The sequence below is a fragment of the Pygoscelis adeliae genome, unplaced genomic scaffold (genome assembly GCF_000699105.1).
Source record: "Pygoscelis adeliae isolate BGI_AS28 unplaced genomic scaffold, ASM69910v1 Scaffold69, whole genome shotgun sequence".
In the NCBI taxonomy this organism is placed as follows: domain Eukaryota; kingdom Metazoa; phylum Chordata; class Aves; order Sphenisciformes; family Spheniscidae; genus Pygoscelis; species Pygoscelis adeliae.
The window spans coordinates 4,405,680-4,428,211 of record NW_008825619.1 but is presented as its reverse complement, the minus strand read 5'-3'; the positions used below and the strand labels follow the sequence as shown (position 1 = coordinate 4,428,211).

General features: G+C 39.7%; 1 protein-coding gene across 1 annotated transcript in view; it reads left to right on the top strand.

The window, feature by feature from the left end:
- MID1 (midline 1) overlaps window positions 1-22,532 on the top strand; it is a 111,253-nt gene that overhangs the window by 75,448 nt on the left and 13,273 nt on the right. The window contains exons 4-7 of the mRNA XM_009333394.1: window positions 6,767-6,874; window positions 9,991-10,139; window positions 13,716-13,843; window positions 22,099-22,242. Of these exons, the coding sequence (XP_009331669.1) occupies window positions 6,767-6,874; window positions 9,991-10,139; window positions 13,716-13,843; window positions 22,099-22,242 (529 nt within the window). The remainder of the gene's footprint in view (window positions 1-6,766; window positions 6,875-9,990; window positions 10,140-13,715; window positions 13,844-22,098; window positions 22,243-22,532) is intronic.

The window sequence follows — 22,532 nt, the reverse complement described above, 5'->3', positions numbered from 1 at the left end:
GAAAAACAAAATAAAAACAATAAATAATTAAATATCATTCAATTCAAAAAATATTTTCATTATTTAGGTTCAAAGAAAGGACTAACATAAAGGACAGAAATAATGACTGAAAATAAACGATTAATATGACCCTTTTACTGCATCTTAAAAAAACACATGCCTCTTAGGGCTCAGTTTCACAAACAGCTTAATCTGATCTTAAGCCTCACTGCTGCCAAAAGTCTCCCCACCTCTGCTTCTGCCCTCCCCATCGTGTTTCTTTACCTGCTTCCTATGTGTTTGTGCAACATCCACATTAGCCAGGTGAACTCAGCCCAGCCATTTCCCCAGGTGGCCGCACCAGCTTCTGCGGATGGAAGGAGAATGGGAATACTTTTTTTCTTTTTGGCAGTATGTTCCCAGAGCAGTTTAACCCAGTTGTGAAACTGTGGTTTGTCTCTCAATAAATGTCTTTTCTCCAGGGTGCTTTCCTATCCTGAGAAATGCAGCTATAGTTTCAACGTGATGCTGCATTTGTGTTTTAGAAAAACAATACTTGGTTCATTGAAGCAAGCCTAGTCGATGGGCTTTACAGCTGTCAGCATAAGCGTATCTGGAGTAGCTCTTTATGAGAACTTTCCAGATCGTCTGAGTTTAAGATTTTTTTTAACGTTTTTAACGGAAATCTTAGAAAAACAATTTGTTTGTTTTCCATGAAACTTCTGGTTTGGTTTGCTTTTGTGATTAGATTGTAAATGTCGCTAGAGGACTGCTAGGTTTCTTGCTGGTTAGTTTCTCAACAATATGCTTCAAAACACAGTAGGGAAAAAACTTTAAAATAATATTTTAATAAGTAACATGAGTATTTCAAACTTCTAAAAAGGTTTACTTTTAGTCAAGACTGGGCCAGATAGTCTTATCAGCCTGACCCAAAGCGGTTTAGCTATCCTGGCCTAATCGATTCTTCATTCACAAAATTCCTAGGTAGCCAGAGTAAGTTGCTGTATTTTTGCACTGACCTTTGTTTAACCTGCTCTGAAACTGCCTCTAAACACAGGTCTCCTGGTTAGAGATAGATGCGGAATGCAAACAAAAACAAAGCCTCTGGCACACTTGAAATGGGAGATGACCATTCTTTTCTCTTGCGCCAGTTCAGAATAAAGGAGTTGTAGATGATCCATTCAGATGGCAAGCTGATTAATATCACATATTTCCAAAGGCACAGTTTGTCATAATATATAAAATCAGTTTTATGCTTAGAGTAGATAGATTCTTAAAAAGCTTTATTCCAAGAGTTGCTTGTGCTCTTCAGAAGACTAAATTGAATAACCCGTAATATCAAACAGGGATATGAAATGAAAGAAGTTTAAATCCATGACTCTCATTCAGTCTAGCCATCCAGAAAAAGAAAGGGAAGAAATGTTTTCATAAATGCCCATTAATTGTTATCCTTTGTATTGCCATTGAATAAATAAATGAAACATGGATTATGTTAAAATATTACTTCAATATATTGTGAGTCTATGAAGAAAAGTTATTCACTTTACAACACGGAGTAATTAAAAAATAAATAGGCCTCTCTCTTTAGATTAGTATAATCCTTTAATTTATCTAGAGAGTCTAATCCCAGAAAGTATGTTCCACATCTACAGGACAATGAAGAAAGTTTTCCTAAACAGGTACCAGCCATTATATGTCATCATTTTAGATTTTTTTTTCCCCTCAGTTTCTGGGTTTGGTGTAAAGAGGAATTCAGGCTCAAAATCTAGACTGAAATACGTGGCAATGATGTTACAGTTGTTAAGTGGAATTATTGCAATTTGCTTTTCTGATATTTTTGTGTATTTGTGAGTATATAGTAATTCTATAACCATCAACTCAAACCCATAAAGAAAAGCTGATACCTCTTCTTTACCTGTATGGCCACAACTGCAAAGAAATTATTTTTTGAGGCATTGAGACCATTTTTAAATAGTAAAGCTGAAACTCAAGTTCATACCTCATTTTTCAAAGATCAGATTCTTTCCACAACCTGCTGTCTTTCATTTTGCATAAGTAGTGGAGGACTAGAGAATATAAATTACTCTGGTTTTGATGAATTTATCCCAGACAGTGTAGTCTTAAAAAAGCAGACCACCTCTAACTTAGGGTGTCTTATTTTGTTTGTCATTTAGAGTTTATTTGCTGAAAAGACACGTGCATTTCCACTTGTGGACAAAATTGCCTCACCCATAAGGAATCCCAGAGGGAAGGTTTTGCTCCTGCAAGGAGAATTCTGCTGAGACACTGAAAAATCCTTTGATTCCAGTATATTAGTTGGGGAAGTTTTCATGGGTATGAGTCTAGCCCTCTAACACTCTGTTTGCCTTTGAATTAACCAGAGAAGCTCCCCTGTAACCGTGAACCTCTAGCCACGTTGTAGTTGTGTGATTTCCCAAACATCTGCTGGGGACTTTGAAACCACCACATTCATTTTCTTATGACCTAAGCTGCAATTTAACTCGTGTCTCTGAAGATGAAAGCCAAGGAAGCCTCTGCAGAGAGCAGAACACTTTCCAAAGCATTTCTCAGCTTGTGGAGTTGGGAACAGCTGGCCTGCTCTCCTCTTCGGGTCGGGAGGGCTTGCTGTTTCCAGCTCCCTGTCAGACATCTGAGGAACCCCCATTTTTGTTTTTTTTTCCTACACCCACTCCCTGAGGCAAAGGCCAGCAGTCCCTATCCATCTATCTGGAAAACCTGGAAAGAACCCTAAAATATTTGGTTTTTTAGTAACTGTCTGAGATATTCAGATATTACAGAAATAGAAATAAATTCCCCACAAAAGCAGCAGGACTAGAATCAGTCCTTGCTTGCTTGTTTGTAGTAGAAAATGTTATCATTTTTGCTAAATTGTAACAATGTTTTAGTCGGTTTTAAAACAGTTTTGTGGCATGGAAGAGAAGTTTATAAAATCAATACCAACAAAACACAAAGATTTAGGTTCAAAGTCGTTCTGGACACGGATTTTTAAGGAATTTGTTGATGCCAAAACTAAGTGTATTGATGTCAGTGAAATTTTCTACAGAAAGGTGTCCCCAAGTCCAGCACAAACTCTCAGGCAATATCTCACATTAAGGAGTCAACATTCATCTGGGATGGAGGAAGCCCAGATTTAAGTCTGCTCTCTGCATGATTCAGAGCCTCCCACAACCAAAGTGAGCGACACAGTCTCCAGACTTTTCCAGTGCAGCTCTCAGTCTCTTTTAATGAACTCCTTGGAAAGAGGACTTGTTTTTAATGTGGAAAAATGTAGAATGTAAAACCTCAAATATTTTCACCAGACAGTACTCGCATTCCTTGGCCAGTCCCAGCTGGAAGTTATTGTCAAGGTTGCTGTTCATCAAAAGACTCAAGCAGAAGGCAGAGCCTTATTCTGGTATTTCTGTAGCACCTGTACAGCAGAGCCCTGCTCCATGCCTGTGGCTCTTTGGTCTGACATATGACTCCTCAGAAACGTACAAGTAAATAATATTCAATGCTAATCTCACAAATAGTCCCTTTAGGGCCACAGCTAATATGGTGCACTTAAAGTTAGGCATGTGCTCAATTATAAAGTTATTACTGAATCAGAGGCCTTGTAGGCTGAAAATTTGATTAAGGAGTATTTCAACTTGAGAAAAGCCCCGAGATTAAATGGGATTTTTTTCATACAAAGCTCAGACGTATCAAATAATTTTGGAATATTCTTTTCACTTTTAATAAGCTTGTGCAAGCTATAAAGTTGGAAATGTCTTCAAATGAAGTTTATAAAAGAGTATGCTTTTCAGATTTCAAAGAAAAAGAGAAGTCTTCAGTCAGTGTGTAAGAAATAGGTTTTTTCCAAGCATTTTGGTTTTCTTAGTTTAGAGTTTTTTAAGTTAAGATTTATTAACACTTTATTATTCAAACCAACCAAAGCGTTAAATGAAACAATGTTGACTTAACCTTCCTGTAACTCTATGTTTCATGACAGTTACCCCAAAGATTAATTAGATCTGCTCAACAAAATGAAATCATGATGTAAGTGGTGATAGAAGTAACACTCTGAGCGGAAGCTACTCAAAAATCCTGTGAAGTGTTGCCGTAATCAAGTGCCAAAGTCGGCTCTGGCATGAGCAGACCTCAGTATCGACACAGGAGGAGTTGTGCCCACATGCAGCGGATGTGATCGTTGCCCCTGACTGAGACCATTTGGGATTCCCCGCTCTTTGGTGGAATTTCAGTCCACTCGTGAAACTGGGGTCAGGGTTGGGGAAACTGGTGCACTGGATGGCTCGTTGAAAACAGCTCTGCAGAGTTTCATGCCAAAGTATGGTGCATGACGAGAGGGTGGGATGCAGCCAGGGCAGTGGGATGACGAGAAGAGGGGGAATAGCAGGGACAGTGTTGATTAACTAGTTCTTCTAGACTCCCTGAGCAGTCAGTGGAGAGACACTGGCACTGCCAGAAGATTCGGGTGAGCTGCCCTGTGGTCCGTCTCTCCTCATGGACCATGGTGGGAAGCCAGGCAGAGCAAACAGCTAACATAAGGACATAAACAGGCACCTAAAACTGCATGGTGGAAGTACTTTCGACATCTTCACCTACTGCGTGCAAATCTCCCCAACACTTTCAGTACCATCTGACCCCTTCCAGAAACAAATACATTTTCTCTTTATAATCCTGATATCTTAATTAATAATTAAGCCTGTAAAATATGCAATCAAACTTTAATTTTATGAAGGTTTGAGAAGGATAATCCAAAACCTTAAACAAGTCCCCTCTTTGCCTGGAGGACACAATGTATTTCACATAAGAAGGTTATTTGTAAAAATGGCGCTGGTCCAAATTTAGATATATATAAGCATTTGCTTAATCTTAATGAGCTCCATAATGTGCTTACAGGTAAATGCGTGTTAAAACACATTGTTGGAAGAAAAAAAAGAAGGCTGAGGCAGATCAAGAGGCTCATCGGACTGAAAAATAACCAAGGGGAGAAATATAGTTACTTGTCACCTGGAACTGTTCCCTGTTGTTGTTCACCACTAGCTCTTACTAGCCCAATGGAAGAGGTGACATGGTTCTAGGAGCAATTGCCCAGGGCTAGAGGTTGCTTTATGCTCTTAGCAAAGTGTGTATGGAAACACAGCTCTGAAATCACCCCTTTAAATTTTTCTTTATTTTAATACGATTAGAACTTTTTGCCTTTTTTTCTGACTCTTTATGCATACATGTAAGCTATACATACTACTGCTAGTGGGGAAGTACATTTTTCTTGTCGTACAGAATGTTGACTTTTCACTGAAAAAATCAGTCTTCTCCAGAAACAAAACATTTTCAGCTGAGAACCAAAACTTTTCTGGTTTAAGTTTTCTTATTTTTTGACAAAAGTCAACATTTTCCATAGAAAGCTAATATTCTTTGTGAGGTTTTTTGCATTAAGAACAGTTTCACTGGCTCATATATTTATACTGTAGAAAACTACATAAGCACAGCTATTATTTTCTATCTTATTCATTGCTGAGGCAAAGCGTTAATAATAAAGACAGTCAATACACGACTTGGTAATGTCGCTTGGATCTTTGGTTGTATGAATCTTTCAAGAACCACTATATGGACACTGAAAATAATAAACAATATTTTCAAGTGTTAAATTCAGCAAATCAAACATTAGGAATCATTATGAAAGTAATCAAGATGAAGTAGAGAACATAACGTGCCACTGTATGACTCCATAGTTTGTTTGCACCTTGAGTACTTAGTACAGTTCTGTTCCCCATATCAAAAAGGAGATGATAGACCTGGCCAAGTTTCAGAGAAAAAAAACAAGGATGATTGAAGGTATGGTACAGCTTTCATAGAAGGAAAAACTGAATCCCTATTTGAGGAAAAAATGAATCACTTAAGACTCTTCAATGTAGAAAAGAAGTCCTGCTAGAGGACAAAACGGTGATCTATAAAAGCACAAGCAGCACGTAGATTGTGGATAGGTATCAGTAGTTCACTGTCCTTTCCAGTAAAAGAACTTGGGATCGTTAAATACAGCTGGAAGGAGACAGGTTCAAATCCCTCTAAAGGAGGCAGTTGTTCACTTGACTGTGAGTTAAGCTGTGGTGCTCATTGCTGTAGGGTGGTGGGGATACTTAAAGTTTGCAGGAGTTGAAGGAGAGACTAAATAAATCCACAGAAGATAACTCTTCTGAGGATGAGTAATGATGTAGAAATTGTGTCTGGTTCAAGAAGGCTCTGAGCTGCAGATGGTTGGAGGATGAGAAAATATTCATGGGAATCATCATACATGTTGGGACTTCTTCCTAAGATGCTTTACTAGCAGATGCTAGCACTAGCAGCAGTGAGAGACGGGATACTGCACTAGATGGACTGTCTGATCCAGTACTTGTGCTCTTACGTGCATTAGTATTCACTGCAGTCCTATATACAGCTTGAAATTCTGATGTGTTAAGCACCTCCTGAAGACCCTTCACTTCTCACTGATGTCCGCTATAACTGACATCACTCAGTACTCACAGGACCAGGCTTTTCTCACTTGAGTTAGAAGTACCTGATGAATATCTATTTGCAAGTCCTACCTCCTACAAACAAGACATTCAGAGTCATTTCAGTATTTCACAAAATCCAAGACAGGAAAAACAAAATAACACATAGATTATACACAGAAAGGAGAAAAAATGCCAAAACCAACATTTTAGAAATTACAATTTTTAAACTAGAAAAAGGAAAAGGAAAATGTCCAAAGAGGTTTTGCTAATCATAATGGTTTGCTTTGTAGGTAAACGCATCCCGCCAAGAAACCAAGCTGATGGAAGAATGTGACCAGCTCATTGAAATAATCCAGCAAAGACGACAAATAATTGGAACCAAAATCAAGGAAGGAAAGGTAAAAGCTTTTCTTCTTTAGGTCAGAAGCAGGTCAACACTGCTTCCTCATGCTTACGGCTTTTTGACCTCAGGTACTATTAATACAAATTTGTAAAAGTCCTTACATAGTCCTGGGCTACTGCTACTTTCATGTAAAGAGGAATGAATTATATCAAGATTAGTGTGCTAGACCTCAGCAGTTTATTTGGCATTTCTCTTACCACATGTGATTATGATTTTTAAGGATAAACACAGAAATGATGTCACCATCAGTAAATGATAATAAAATGATGACTAATTAATGATTCCTTCACTCTGTTATATGTCTGACAATGTTTCCCCTGAAGTTTTCACTTTTACAAAGTGTCAAAACATTTGGTATCGTGGCTGACAATTATCTACATGAACATTTTAGTCTAGATAATTTAATTATTTATTAAAATACTATCACATAAAGAATTTGTTTCAATCATTGTCATTCTTGAGAATAGGAAGTCTAACTTATTTACAAAAACAATATTCAAAAACATGCAGGAAATGAAATGAAGTGTGCATTTCTAATTACTGAGGTACAATGATTAGCAACAAACATACTGAGCAGGAAAAATCTCTGATATTCAAGTTTCAATGCATTTTGCTAGCTACCTGTTAACTCAGAAACATATTAGAGTTGAATTAATGTTCTTATTTTCTAGGTACATGGTGTTTACTCTTTAACTGCTAAACTAACTAAGTCAAATATAAACTCTTCTTGTGTGGGAAAAGCTCAGGAAAGGAATAAAGTCAAGAGCAGGTTAAATGGGTCACGCGGCTGTCAAGATATTCCAATTAAATTGAAATAAAAAGCCTGTAGGCAAGGGCTGACTTAAACATGTTTCAAACCACAGGTCCTGTACATTGTGTGACAGAACTTGAATTTCCTCATGCTGTTAACAAAATATAATTCCCTTCAAAATGGAAAAGATGGCCTTCTGCATTATTGTTTCAACTCTCTCTCTCTGTTCAGTACGACCAGCTGTGCTTCCAATGAAGTAGAAAACTTTCCATTCATTTGGATTTGTGCTATGTACATGAGTTGCTTTTAAAAAATCTATTGCTTGCAAAGATGTATTCTAATGTCCATTAGAGCATGGAAGATTTATAATACAATTGACTCCAAATTTATTTGAATATAGCTGATATCAGAACCTATCCCCATTCTTTGTTCTACTTTGTTCATCCAAAAGTGACACCAGTGGAGGTCCAGTAAAGATCTGGAATGCTTTGCCCCAAATGTTGTATATGTTGAAAGATTTCAGGGGTTTAAGAGACCCATGTGAAAAGTCACAGGAAATTCTGCCCAATGTACCCTCTTTTAAGAGGGCCTGTGGCTAAGAGTCTTTCTGGAAGGTAGGGCGTGGCAAATTTGTCTATAGGACTATAGTTATGGCTACAGAGCTGGAAACACTCAGGTATAAAGTTCTAGCTGTGACTGCAAGGCTGCAGATTCAGACAGACGAGTCTGACAATGTGGTACAGCTCCGTCCTTAATCTCACCTATCACCTGAAACCTATAAAATCCCACAGAGCATGTAGCAGGAAAAAAAAACACGTAAATATCAAATAAATAAGATTATTTTAGTGCAAACATCGTTCTTGCCATTGGGGGGGGGGGAGAGTGGGTGAGACGAGACTCTTCCTTTTAAAGTTTATCATCAGTTGTCTTCTTGAAGAAGATATAAAAAAGAATCAAGCAAAAAAACCTACTTCATATGTAGACCTCACAAATCATGACATGCCTTCTGATTGCTAAAAGCTCACAAGGTAACATTTATTTCAGTTCATTGTTTGTTTTGTTAATTAATAAGTAAATAAAGAGATGAGCTACTTAATACTGCAGTGAACCTTTCCCTGGTTAGACTGGTGTAGACGAAATTGTAATCTCTGCAAATGCACAGTTAGAGAAAACATTATGGCATTAGTTCATCCTAGAAGCTGATCAGATCATTAGTATTATAAAAATCTTTATGCTTTCCCAGCATTTTTCTCCCTTTGTTGTTTCTATCTTTAGAAGAAATACCACACTAATCATTTGGCCAGTATTTTCTTTTTGAAAGTTTTCCAAAAGATTTATTTTCCTACTGGCTTCTGTTGTCGGGTAGGTGCACTAAGATACCCTTATCTCTGCTTAGGATGCAATTATATCTGAAATTCAACTCAGCAACTTCATAGCTTGTGCCCTAATTGCCGAGATCGGGAACGTTATCTTTATTATAAATTTGGATATTTCTGCCAATCCACTTGGTTGTTAGTTTCCTCATTTTGCATGTAACTGGGTCTTAAAGCTTTTCTAAACTCCAGAATTATTTCATTTCCTTCCTATTTCTTACTCCTGTTCAAACTATGATCCTGATGTGATAACAATGGGAAGGACTCCCAGACCTTTCAGGAACTAGAAGTTTTGTTAGCCAACATTGTCTTTAGATGGAGGATTGACTGTGCCCCTCCCTAACCTTTCAGCTAACGATTACAGTCACATCTACTGTGTTTATCTCCAGCACATATGTTTGCAGTAATAATAATCAGCTCTCCAGCACTACTGTGCTTTTGTCCGGTTAAAAATATCCAACAAGAAAACACCCTGTTTGACTAAAAGCACATAATGAAAAGGGCAGGCATGTATTGCTAGTAGAATTGAACAGTCTTTTTCTGTCAAGTTTTATTTTCAGATTATTTTTTAATGAAACTCACCTCAGTAGTAGGAAAAAAGTAGTTAATCTATAAAATGCCTTTAACACAGATCTCATCACTTCAGGGAAACGGTTATCTAAATAGCCCTTAGTTATCATGTAAGCAGAAAGTACCAGGAAATGACGTTTCTTCTGTTGGAAAATAGGCCAGCTGTGCTTGTTTTGGCTCTCCCCTGTTGTTTTCCATGTGGAAAATATTGAGGCAGAAAGGCTGTGCCTGTCCCCTTACTACAAATGTTACGTGGCTAGATGGGGCTCACCATCAAGCTAGTGTGAAAGAAGCTCTTGTCAGCAAAGCCATTCATCTTAACTCCCACTTTGCATTCCAGCTTTGCCTCGGAAGTGCAAATGCAATCATGATTTGTGACCTTAGAGATGTGACTGCTTTCTTATGTTTCCACTCAAGGTGGTGAGGTTGAGAAAACTGGCTCAGCAGATTGCGAACTGCAAACAGTGCATTGAGCGCTCGACATCCCTCATCTCTCAGGCTGAACAGTCACTGAAGGAGAACGATCACGCTCGCTTCCTGCAAACTGCTAAAAATATCACTGAAAGGTAAAGAAGATGTTCCTCTCGATAAACAGAAAAACCTCAGTTTAAGGCAGATGGGTTGTCACAGTTGCCATATTGTCTTGTCCCACCACAAATGTGGTCAAAGAGAGCGGGGTGAATTGACACATTCCCCCAAAACACTACTTTGTGCTGTACCAGAGTGGGAAGGACCTTACTGTAATGCTAAACCAAAACATCCCTTTGAAAAGAGGAGCAGTCAAAAAAGGGTGCAAAATAAGAGTTAGAACAGTAATAGCATGCACAAATGAAGGAGGTAGCACGGATGCCAAGCAGATATCTGGTGCTAAACACACCAAAAAAACAGGTTTCTGGAGACTGAACTTCCTACTCCATGAAAAATTCTGAGATTGAGAAAGAAATCAGGCAGCGAGTACATTCCTTAGAAGAAATTTGGAATGATCTTAATAGATTCATATTCTTCACAAAATAGCAAGCGGCCAGGTAACAAAATGTGTAACTTTGGGAACCTGCAACATGCACCTCTGAGGTAGCCCACTTGAAGAGTTGGAGATTCAACAGCTTGGGTGTCTGGAAATTATGGCAGCTGCTGTGTTGGGTCCCTGGGTGCAGGTAATTTCTACTACTTCTAGGATCCCAGCTCCATTGCAGCATGCTAGATATATCAAGGACCCAAAGACAAGGGAGCAAGTCTTTCTAGGAAACTGTGCTGTCAGAAAATTTGGTCTGGTTTTCAGTGCAACACTGTGAATGCTGAAACTTTCCCACTGAATTTCAGCAGTATTTTCTGATGAAAAAATGTTCTGTTGGAATTATCATCTGTCGGAGAAACAAAAAAAAAGGAGAATGTATCTGAACAATGAAGACAACTATTAAAAAGTATGCTCCTTTACTGAGGTATTTTTTTATCTCTGGGTTCACATTATATCTTCACATTGTCCAGCCAATTTTCACCTAATCCAAAGCATGAAATTCCCTGCTTTTATTTTTTTTTTTTTTAAAGTCTATCAGTTACTCTGGAGTGCTGTATGCAGATTCTATGAATATCAGGCTTCACCAAAGCTGTTTAATCAATTTATAAATAAGCCAGCAACACTGGGTTGCTCGTTACAGGTTCAGAGAATTGAAAATCTGTTGAGAAAGGCAAGGCAATGGATTACGTTTGATCCATTTGATCTGTCAGACTCAGACCATAGTTCGTATTCTGTCACCAAGCTACATTGTGGCACCTCTTCTTCCCAGCTGAAGCTGATAGTAAAACTACCACATGAGTATCATGAGCAAAAAGCTAAAGGTGGGGGTCTGGCCTTTTTTCAGTATTTGGTGGAAAAAGCAGTAGGGCAGAAACCTGTGCAGACAAAACTTTTTAACTAACTACCAGAGAATATTCAGAGAAGCTCCATTTTCACCTTATAAACATGAACAGTTGCTTCATAAATACAGTCACAGGAGAGGCACTTGGAGAGCAGAAATGAGACCAGCTGACATATGTGCCCAATCAAATCTAATTCTTGGCTATCACAGATTGCTGTCTGTAATGAGATGGCTGTGAATGCCCTGAAAATCAGAGAATCATTTCAAGCAGTGAATAAAACTGAGGGGAAAAAAAACACCAAGTGCTTGCAGACAAATTGCAAGTGGAAAAAGAGACTAAATCTGATTAATAAATTATTCCCCACAAGTAACTCTCAGTTCTCATGTGGTGAGCAATATTTTGTTTGCTTCTAGACTGCTCATGTAACGGTCTCACCAGGGCCCTGAGCTCCAGCAGCTAAAACAGTCTTCTGTTTTCTCTCCAGAGAAATTATGCTCATTGCATTTCTTCATATTTCAAAGTAATTGCAGTATAATATTCTCTGTTGTAAGCGCAACAGGTAACTACGTATAGCAAAGACATTGCACACACTACAGTGATTTAGGTCATGCATTATTTACAGTGGGTGAAACGCATTTATCCTAGAAAAACCCTTTCCAACCAAGTACAGTGTCAGATAGAGCAGGCAGAAGTGCAAGAGAAAATTCAGTCTCTGAACCTAATATGGTGACATGGTGTTTGAAACTGTGAACTGTTGAGCTCACTGAAAACTGACTTTAACACACATACTCACAGTACATCCTTTGCATAGCCCCAGACAAAGTCCAGAAGGGCCTGGTGATATGGTCATCTTCACAAGAAGTATGTGCTTTATGGAGGTATTCAAAGAAGCTCTTCATCTTAGATACCTGCTTGCTGGTTTCTTAGCAAAGCGATTGTTAATTTTGTAGAGATGTTTGCCCTAACGCAGGCCCTACAAGAAATGCATGTCTTTTTTTCCTACTAGATATAAAACACCATAGTGTAACTGCAGATGAACTACTGAGGGGTGGGAGAGAAAAAAAAGAAGTGAAAGAGCTCAGGGAATTTTTCCCTCTGAGTACATGGGGAAAAGGCACTTCAATTAAGAGAAACAGTGCTGAGAACTGTATAACATGACTTATTGACTAGGAAACCTCCTCAGCTCAGCTTTTGAAAACTATGCTGAAGACAATGAGATGCACAGCTCAGTTTTTGACTTTCCTAACGGCATTTTCCTGAAATACTACACAAGAAATATATGAGAACATAGTTTTTAGTAAGCATTTGGCCTGGAGCCATTTGAGTCATGCCTACAGAGAAAAACTCTAATTTGGGAAACTGTTAATTGAAGCAATCAAAATATTTTGATCTGACCTGTCATGAATGACAGATAACTGACATACCTTGTGTGCATGGTTGTGTGTTTACCTCCAAACTCAAACAATTAACAAATGAGATTTAATAACCTCTTTGCTTAAACGGACCAAACTTTCTGTAAACATATCTGGTATCCAGCTCTCCAATAACATATATTTTGAGATATCAGGCTGAAGGATCTGAAAGATACATCCTGATGGCAGTTTTCTTGTGAAAGCTCATGTCTCTATATTAGTACAGCTGGACAGACAAAAAGTGGATGTAGCTCCTGAAATGAGGTAGGCATGGAAATTTTTCAGTGTTGGAGGAAATGTAAGTATGGACACATACTTTGCAGGGAAAAGCCTTTCAAAACAAACTGTGTTGACATCTATTTGTTTTATCTCCCCCCTGTGCTTTTTGAAGTTAACAGCAGTGTGCTGTGCTGAACAGCTGAGGAGGTGTGGGGATCTGCACCAAGCCCTTGGGACGGTAGTGCCAAGGAATGCCTGGAGCAAGAAACTGCTTGGAAAAACAAGGGTTGGGAGGGATGCAGCATCTGTCAGGATTGCTTAAAACACAGATAAATATGGTGGTATTGCTACTTTGGTTCAGTGGGTGACTAGAAAGAACAATTCAAAGTATGTTGTTGTTTAACCAATATTTTGTTAAAACCTGATCTGGCACTGCATGTTAGGCAAAAGCTAAGTAATAAGAGATTTTTACTGGAGGCTTTACTCGCCAAAATAAAAGTGGCAGGAGAAGCTCCTAACTTAAACCATATAAATACATGTAAAAGTTTTTGTCAACCTTTTTGCGAAGTGATAACAATCATAATGATCAGGTCCTGCCTTGATGTGAAAGTTATTGTGTCTTGGGTGCTAAAAGACTTTTTCTTTTCATTATAGGGTTTCCATGGCAACTGCATCCTCCCAGGTTCTAATTCCTGAAATTAATCTCAATGATACTTTCGATACTTTCGCACTTGATTTTACCAGGGAGAAGAAATTGTTGGAATGCCTTGATTACCTTACAGGTAATTTTTTTCTCAAGGTGCTACTATTATATGTTCCTCATAAAATAATAGTGATAGGATTTTCTTCATTGCTCTCTGTGGTCAGTTAACTTTGGCTGACTGCCAGGTGCCCACCAAGCTGCTCTCTCACTCCACCTCCTCAGCAAGACAGGGGGAGAAAATAAGATTAAAAGCTCGTGGGTTGAGATAAGGACAGGGAGATCACTCAACAATTACTGCTACAGGCAAAACAGACTCAACTTGGGGAACATTAATGTAATTTATTGCCAATTAATTGTAAAAGTAGGATACTGAGAAATAAAAACAAAACTAAAAACACTCCCCCCACCCCATCCTTCTTCCTGGGCTCAACTTCACTCCCAACTCTTCTACCTCCTCCCCCCGAATGGCACAGGGCAACAAGGAATGGGGGTTGTGGTCAGTTCATCACACATCGTCTCTTCCACTTCTTCCTCATGCTCTTCCCCTGCTCGGGCGTGGGCTCCCTCCCACGGGATGCAGTTCTTCACGAACTTCTCCAACATGGGTCCTTCCCACAGGCTGCAATTCTCCAAGAACTGCTCCAGTGTGGATCCTTTCCACAGGGTACAGTCCTTCAAGAATGGACTGCTCCATTGTGGGTCCCCCGTGGGCCATGGTTCCTGCCAGAAAACTTGCTCCTGTGTAGGCTCCTCTCTGCAGGCTGCAGCTTCCTTCAGGGCGTATCCACCTGCTCCAGTGTGGGTCCTCCACAGGCTGCAGTGTGGATAACCACTCCACTGTGGTCCTCCATGGGCTGCAGGGGGACAACCTGCATCACCACGGTCTTCTCCACAGGCTGCAGGGGAATCTCTGCTCCAGTGCCTGCAGCACCTCCTCCCCGTCCTTCTTCACTGACCTTGGTGTCTGCAGGGCTGTTTCTTTCACATTTTCTCACTCCTCTCTCTCCCAGCTGCTGCACAGCCTTTTTTGCCCCTTTCTTAAATATGTTATCACAGAGGCACTACCAGCATCAGTGATGGGCTCAGCTTTGGGCAGCAGCGGGTCTGTCTTAGAACTGGCTGTGTCCGACATGGGGTCAGCTCCTGGTCTGTTCTCACAGAAGTCACCCCTGCAGCCCAACCACTGCCGAAACCTTGCCACATAAACCCAATACACTCTCCCTCTTAATCCTGAATATATTACCCCTAGCAGCCCCAGAATGCCCCAGGAAGGATTAGGTGCTACAGAGGACAACCGGAATGCATTTGCTACCTCCTGTCCTTGCATTCCTCCCCACCAGGGTGTGGGCAAGTGGGAGTGAGAAATGGTTAAAAGCCACTGCAGCAGAGTGAAATGAAAGAACAGCTGGAGCTCAGCCTGGAGCAGCCAGAGGAGGGAGAGCAGGGGCCAAATCCCATTTCCCAGGGGATGGATGCTCCACATGTTACCCTCTCCTTTGGGGCTGCCTGCTCGCTGTGCCGGGTTGCAGCCTGGCAGATTTCCCCTGAGCAACAAGAAGCTGTTCAAGCAATCGACATCAAGGGCTCAGCAATGAAAGATGTTTTCTCATGCCAGTGATACTGTGTATTTCCCCCATCACAGAACTGGACGACCTCACTGTGTCTGGGACTAGAGAGCACGCAGTGTGCTCTGCGCCAGGGTGTGGGATGGGTTCTCCGCAGAGCAGAGCCCCAGCTCGCTTAACTGAGAGCTTTGGCCTGAAGAAGCCCACAGGATTAGGCCTGTACTGAAGGCCTGAGTAATGTGCAATCTCAGAGTATATAATGACTCACAAAGAGAAACAAATTACTGTAATTTAGGGTGTTTTGATTTCAATGCCAGAATTAGAACAATTCATTCCAGTTCAATTGAAAACAGAAGAGACATGGAGTAGGTTTTCATTTTGCAGGGTCTTTAAGCATCTGCTGTTAACAGCGAGAATTTGCAATGAAAGTCACAAAGCACTGTTAGAAAAGCACTTGAAAACGCTTCCTGGGCCCATTCTCTTAGCCCAGTTTGCAGGAGATATACCCATGTTATTTCAGAAGAACGTGAGAGCACGAGTCCCCTCATTGCCAACCACTGGATCTTTTCTATGCAGAGGGCTGGTTTCTGGCTTTTCTGCAGGGGAGTAAGTGAACAGATTAATACTGGGAAGAGCAATGCTGTCTGCGCGCACAGGGCAGCACCACCCTTGCGTTACAGAGCTGTGGGGTCCTTGCCATATCCGAAGGAGAGATTTTATCTGCAAGAAATTTCTGTATCACTGTGTAACTGGTGAATACAATCAGTGCTTAACACATACTCAAGTAAATGATACACAATAATAATGTGGTGAGAGTCACTTGAACTTTTTATACAGCACCAGTGAAATGTTATGGTGTCTGCCTCTCCCCAAAGACTGCTGGAATTTTGCCACCATGTTGAGTATTCACCCCAAAATTATAAAAAGCCAAGGAAATGAAAGGAAGGATTAAGAAAAAGCCAGGTTCATTTGCCCTAACCTAGGAATCTACCTGTAAAATAATCAGTCTCAGCTTCCTTTATAGCTGAAGAAGAGGAATAACCACATCATTTTAAGGCATGTATATCAGTCAGTTGACTTCATTCTGGACGTGCCTGTTTCTCCCAGCTGGCTCCAAACAGAGGCTAGAGAGACTCATTAAAGTGTAGATAATTGTGGTTTACATCTTTAAAGTTCTAAGAGGTGAACTCCATCTAGCAGTCTGTTCCTGTACCACTCAGGTCTTCTCCCCCTTGTACATCCCATGTCAATATTACCAGCCTAATTGCTGTGTACTGCAGAAAATAAAGGTTGTAACTGTACCAAAATGAGGTAGTCTTGCTACAGGGTGCAATGCCATGAAGATCCTTTCTGCAGTCCATCATGCTGGCTGTGCCATTTACACAGCTCCTTCTCTGCCTTCTTCCTACCTCATCCACAGTCTTGAAAAATTCCTCACAATGCAGTCTAAGGGAACTTGTGAATGTATCAAGCAGTTTAGCTGTTTTTTCCTAATCTACCATTTTTATCCTTGCCCTTGATGTCCAGTGAAGAACAGCTTTAGCTGGCTCTGTCTTTATACTGTTTTTCTTCACATTAATAAATAGCATATGGCTGCAATGGCAAAATCCAAAACACATGTCCAAATTATCTGAGCATAAAATACAACCTATGCAGACAGTTAAAATATGTTTATGTAAATATATGTATATATGTAATATATATGTGTATATGTGTAGTCCCAAGAGTCAAATGCACTTGATTATTCTCTATTGTTGTTCAGAAACTCTAGAGGAAGATTTATTTTATTTTACCCCTTCAGATTGATGAATGGATTCTTCATAGATCTTAAACTGAAAACTGTGTGACAGAGTGGATTGGGCTTTACTTTTATCATGTTTCACGGTTAAGTAAAATGAAGACCATTTGTAAGTCCTAGTGGTACATCTGCGTTGTGAATCAAGTGAAGAAGCCTATATTGTGTCGATCATCTGTACTGCTTCTGAACAAAATGTCAAAGCCTGAATTCCAGCTTCATTGTGTCTGCTGTCAGTTGCCTTCGAAGCAATTGACCTTGGTTATCTTCTGGAGATTTTCTTCTACTTTGGTTCTTCCCAGTGTACTATTTGTCAGATCTTCTTCATCCTCCATCTCCCCAACCCCAGTTTTCTATGTGGCATATTGAAGTTTGCATCTTTCTTTCTTCCTAGGCTATTTCTTTCCCAAATATAAATTTAACTAGTTTGTGCTTATCATTTACATAGCTGTCTGTCCAAAGCTTCTGCTATCTAAATGAAAATCTCCGATATTTCTCTGAAAGTTGCCAGCCAGACATTGAGATGTCAAGCTCAGTATAGTAAAACAATACCCTTAATCTTCCTCTGACTGTTCTATCCTTTGTATATATAGCCTTGATGTCTTTTGAAAGCTTTCTTATCTTGCCAGTTGCTCAAACTCTTCATCTGGAACTCATCTTTTTCTAAACATGTATCTTGCTAGATCCAGGCAATGCATATGACTTGCAAACTCTCTGCACAATATTACTAACGTAAGGACTTTTTTTATCCATGGTGAAGCAAAAATACTTGCTCTGTGTCTTAATACTTCGAAATCAGTTGCAGAAACATCTATTATTTGACCTTGCAATTTGCTCTGCTTCAGAAATCCCATCTGAAAGAATGATACATTTTCTTCATCTATCACTTTAGCTATGACTGTACTAAGAAATATGCATTGCCTAGCATATACCAGCAGTTTTTTCACATGAAAACAACTTCATTCTGGAAACCCTTCACAACCTGTCTTTCCCCTTAACTCTTTCAGTATTAAAAGATCAAAAACCACCTCCAGCCAGCTCAGTCTCATGCTTTGGGTGTAATCTCTTCTCATTCTGTTGTTTTTGAACAGTTCTGGTCTAACCAAAACTATGTCTACATGGTTGTATGACTGAGCTATTGATGCCAACTCATGCATGACATGTTACTGACACATCAAATTTGTATCCACATCTGATGTAACTGTGCCTTTCAGGTTCTGCATGCTGGTTCAGTCTAGTGTCATGATACACCATGGAGCCAGTAATGAACAGCTGAGAGAGGTTCAGCTTCCTCAACTCCTTCATGTTCATACCAGCAATATGAATATTTCTAGCACCATTACGTCAAGGAGGTGGCTTAGATCTGTGTTTTTTACTCAGTATAAAAATCAGTAAGGAACCCTTACAAAGTCAATCACCCCATGCCAGCAGGGAGTTGGAGACCGAGCAATCAAAAGAAAGTTGAGGTGGTTTTAGTCAATCTCTGTGACCTCAAGCTGAAAGGATTTCAAAATAGTCTCAATAGTTGCCCAGGAGCCACTGCATTCATGCTGATTCACCAATAAGAGGTGGCAGTTTCCCTAAACTGCCTCTCAGGTGTCTGGACCGTGTGAATGCTTTCAGTCTGCTTCAGAGCAAAAGCCACACAGGTGACGTTGAATGGAAGGTGGGTTAGACTAACTTGGTTGAAAGGGAGTAGGTATACTCACAAGGTCAGTTGCTTCTGGGAGCAAATTTAAAAAACTGCTTTTCTAATATTAGTTATTGCTTTCAGGCACTTCAGGTGTGGTTCCTAACTGTTTAAGTGTGCCTGCTCAGTTTTGAGTCGAAGTCACACAAATTAACTAAACAGCCTTCAGCAATGATTTTTACCCTTGTCAGAGAGTGTTGATTCATGAATGCAGATGGATGAAAGTCAGCGCAGCTGAAGCAGTTACCAATCCCAGATGTTTGCCCTGGTCCTCTATGGAGATTGCCACCCCGTGACCAAGGAGAGCTACAGATGTTAGGAAGCAATTCCTTAAACCACTGTAGCTTTCATTGTACCTTGCTAAGTTTGCTGGCCCTAATTCCAGGTTCCCTCACGGCTCAAGGCTGTAAATTTGGGGTTTTCAAGAGCTGCTTCAAATTTTTTTAGCTCTCCCTGACATTGGGTGGCAGTTTGTAGGCAGGAGGCCAACAATAGCTGAGGGTATTAACAGCATCAGCTGTCAAACTTCAGTCTTGTTACTGGTGCGAGTCAGTGCTCTGTCCTCACCCTGAAATGGACTGGAAGGGCTCATGGGCAATCACTGCTTGTCCATGGAGAAACAGCACCAAAGGGTGGATATGAGGCTTTATGTCTTCCACTGCTGTGCTGGAAGCATGCTGGGCTTCCTCTTCCTGAGCAGTGGTGGAGCACACCCACATCAAGGCCACGGAGGGGAAGGTGCTGGTGCAGTCTTGAGATCGCTCTGAAGTCTCTGTAGAGCTTTCCTTGTGGCACCTGAGCTCCATAGCAGTACTAGTAAATGTGACAAGCAAATCACACACTATCAAATGTAATAATGAAGATAACTGATGAAGGTCAATTGCTTTAATTGCATTATCCTTACACTCTCCAAAGGAGTATGTGCTGTGGAATGATGTATTTGGCAGTCAGACTTCTACATTATTTTGAAAGTCGTAACAGACCATTTGCATGTAGACTTCCCTGTCTGTCTGCAGGAGAAGCAGGTATATTTTGTTTTATTCTGAGTGGTTTATGAAATCAGTGTTGTTGAAGAGCTGAATTTCATGCAGTATAGTCTCAGGTGGGTGTGGGTTAATCACGAGAGCAAGAGAAAAGATGTCCTGCTTAGGTCAAATCTCTTTTTTCTGTCATTATATGAAGGCCTGTAAATCTCCAGCCATAAGGCCAGCCAGGTGTGCATACGAAGAGTGAACTTAGGCTGTCATTTTCAAAGGAGTTGAAGACACTTAGGTGCTATTGAAATGTGGTTTACAGTTCATTAAACCTTCAGTAGTTGTTGCTTTCCATTAAATTAATTATTATCTGTGTTGTAGTAATAACGGTTACATTTCTCAAGTAAAAGGTTTTGCTCTGTTAGGTGCAGACGACTGAAGAAGATTTTAGTTGAATAGTAGCAAAATGGATCTGCTTGTATATTTGTGATTAATATTTTTCTCAAATTTTTTTTCTGTCTTTGAAGGAAAGGCAAAATATGAAAATGAAGCCTCAGCTAGAAAAAAAAAAATAGCTCCTGTAGATTGTTCTGCTGGATACATTTTTGAAACATAGCTGATAGGACCAATGCAGTACTGCATAGCTTTCACAACAGTTAGTTGGCCTCAGTTAGTACACAACCTCTAAACTGCAGCACTAATCTTTCCAGAAGATTGCGGGGTTTTTTCTCCTCATTTTGTTTATATTCCCCTCCTGGATGACTGTTCTTATTTTAGTTCATTTCTCTCTCTATTAATATCCATCTGTCCCAAGGGTTCCTCTGCTGAGGAAAAAAAAAAGGCATTGGTAAGCTTCCGTGCTACAATATTTAGAGCATCACAAATCATGGTCATATCATGAAACACATTTGAACGTTTCCTTATGCCCCTTGGTTGAAAGAGGCTGCTTGGAAATGTGTCTGCACTTTAATCCTTGGGAACATACATCAGTAAACCGGGGACATGAACTATAAAAATTCTCAATGGAAAGTAAAATAGATGTCTCATAAAAATAAGATGTTGCAAAAGTAAAAGTGGAATTCCTTCAGAGGGACTTTTTTCGAGGCCATTATTTGTGGCTAACAGAAGTTAAAGAGCTGATAGCAAAAATACCATTCAAAGTTGCCTTCCTTTTCCTTTAATACAGGCATATTATGGTTGTTTCAGCTCGAGTGCCCTTCTGCCTCACTCTGTGACAGCTGGGAGGAACACTATTAAGCACAAGGGTTTGGGTTTTTTTTGCATGATGGTGGCATGTAGGGAAGATGATTAGGAATGAGGCTCCCACTGAGACAAGCATGCAGGAAGGCCCACCAGTCTTTCAAAGAAAGACTCATTTGTTTCTTATTTAGGTGTTCGGCTTTGTAAAGAATGCAAACAAGGAAAATTTACACCTAAGAAGTTTGCTTAAAGTTTCACTTCTTTAAACAGGTCTTTAAAACAAACCTGTGTGTTAATATGGGAGAAGAATGTATAGCTTACAACACAGAGATCTTGCTTGTTGATTAAAAAAAAAAAGAAACAGAGGGACAACTTTTTATTAAAGTGTTTGGATTGTTTTTTAGAATTATTTAATTAGCAGTGACATTAAAGATTAGGTTGTAATAGTCATACAGTCATGATGTTATAAGAACTCTTTATATAAGGCTGAAAAAAGTGAGTTGTATGGTCAACAGAAATTATATGCATCTATATTGGGAAGGATAGCTAGGAAATAAATAAAAATTAACTTGGACAGAGGAGAAGATTGAGCATGAAAGCATGAGTGTTTGGAGGCTTCCCCAAAATTATATTTTTTAAATACCACTTGTGCCAACCTCTGGTAAGATAGGCTAGGCAAACACTGCTTTCAAGTCAACAGTGAAGAGTGTTGACTCTCCCTCTTGATATATGCATCAATGAAATTGATAATTTTGGTGTGATGGTCAGAAACAATCCTAGAAAAAGTAACATGTCAATTGTACCCATTTAATCACAGTTTAACATGACCACCAACACATCACTTCTGCTAGGGCATCTGAAACTAAAGCTACTTTAATAAAAAATATTTTCAAAATCTGGAGTTCCTAGGTGGTTATATTGATAGTAAGAATACCTTTGCAACAATTTATTGATAATCAAAGTTACTACTGGAATTAGCCAAAAGTTGTTGAAAAGTCTGTTGGATGGTATAGCTACAAACTCATACATCAGATGCATCCCCTAATCTCAGGTGAGAAGGGAAATATTTTACTGATTGTGTCAGTAAGCCTCCTCTGTTGTATCTCACAGCTCCCAACCCACCCACCATTCGAGAAGAGCTCTGTACAGCTTCCTATGATACCATTACTGTCCACTGGACGTCGGATGATGAGTTCAGTGTGGTCTCTTACGAGCTGCAGTACACCATCTTCACCGGACAAGCTAATGTTGTTAGTAAGTATAAACCACCTCTTTTCTAGTTCTGTTTCCTTATGGTTTCTCTGTAAACCAAGTGCCTTTAAATATAAATGTAGGAAAAATATTTTCTAGGAAGATTTAAAGCCAAAATTTTAAATCCAAACCAATAATGATTTCAAAAGGTTTTAAAATTCAGAATTAATTCAGTTAAAATTTCCTGTGTCTTTTCTGGGAGTGCCATGTAGTGGGAGCTTTCGAAGACTAAAACCAGCACATATTCCCAAGGGCACAAGTATTGGCTATGTTAACAGGGCTCGTCTCTTGCG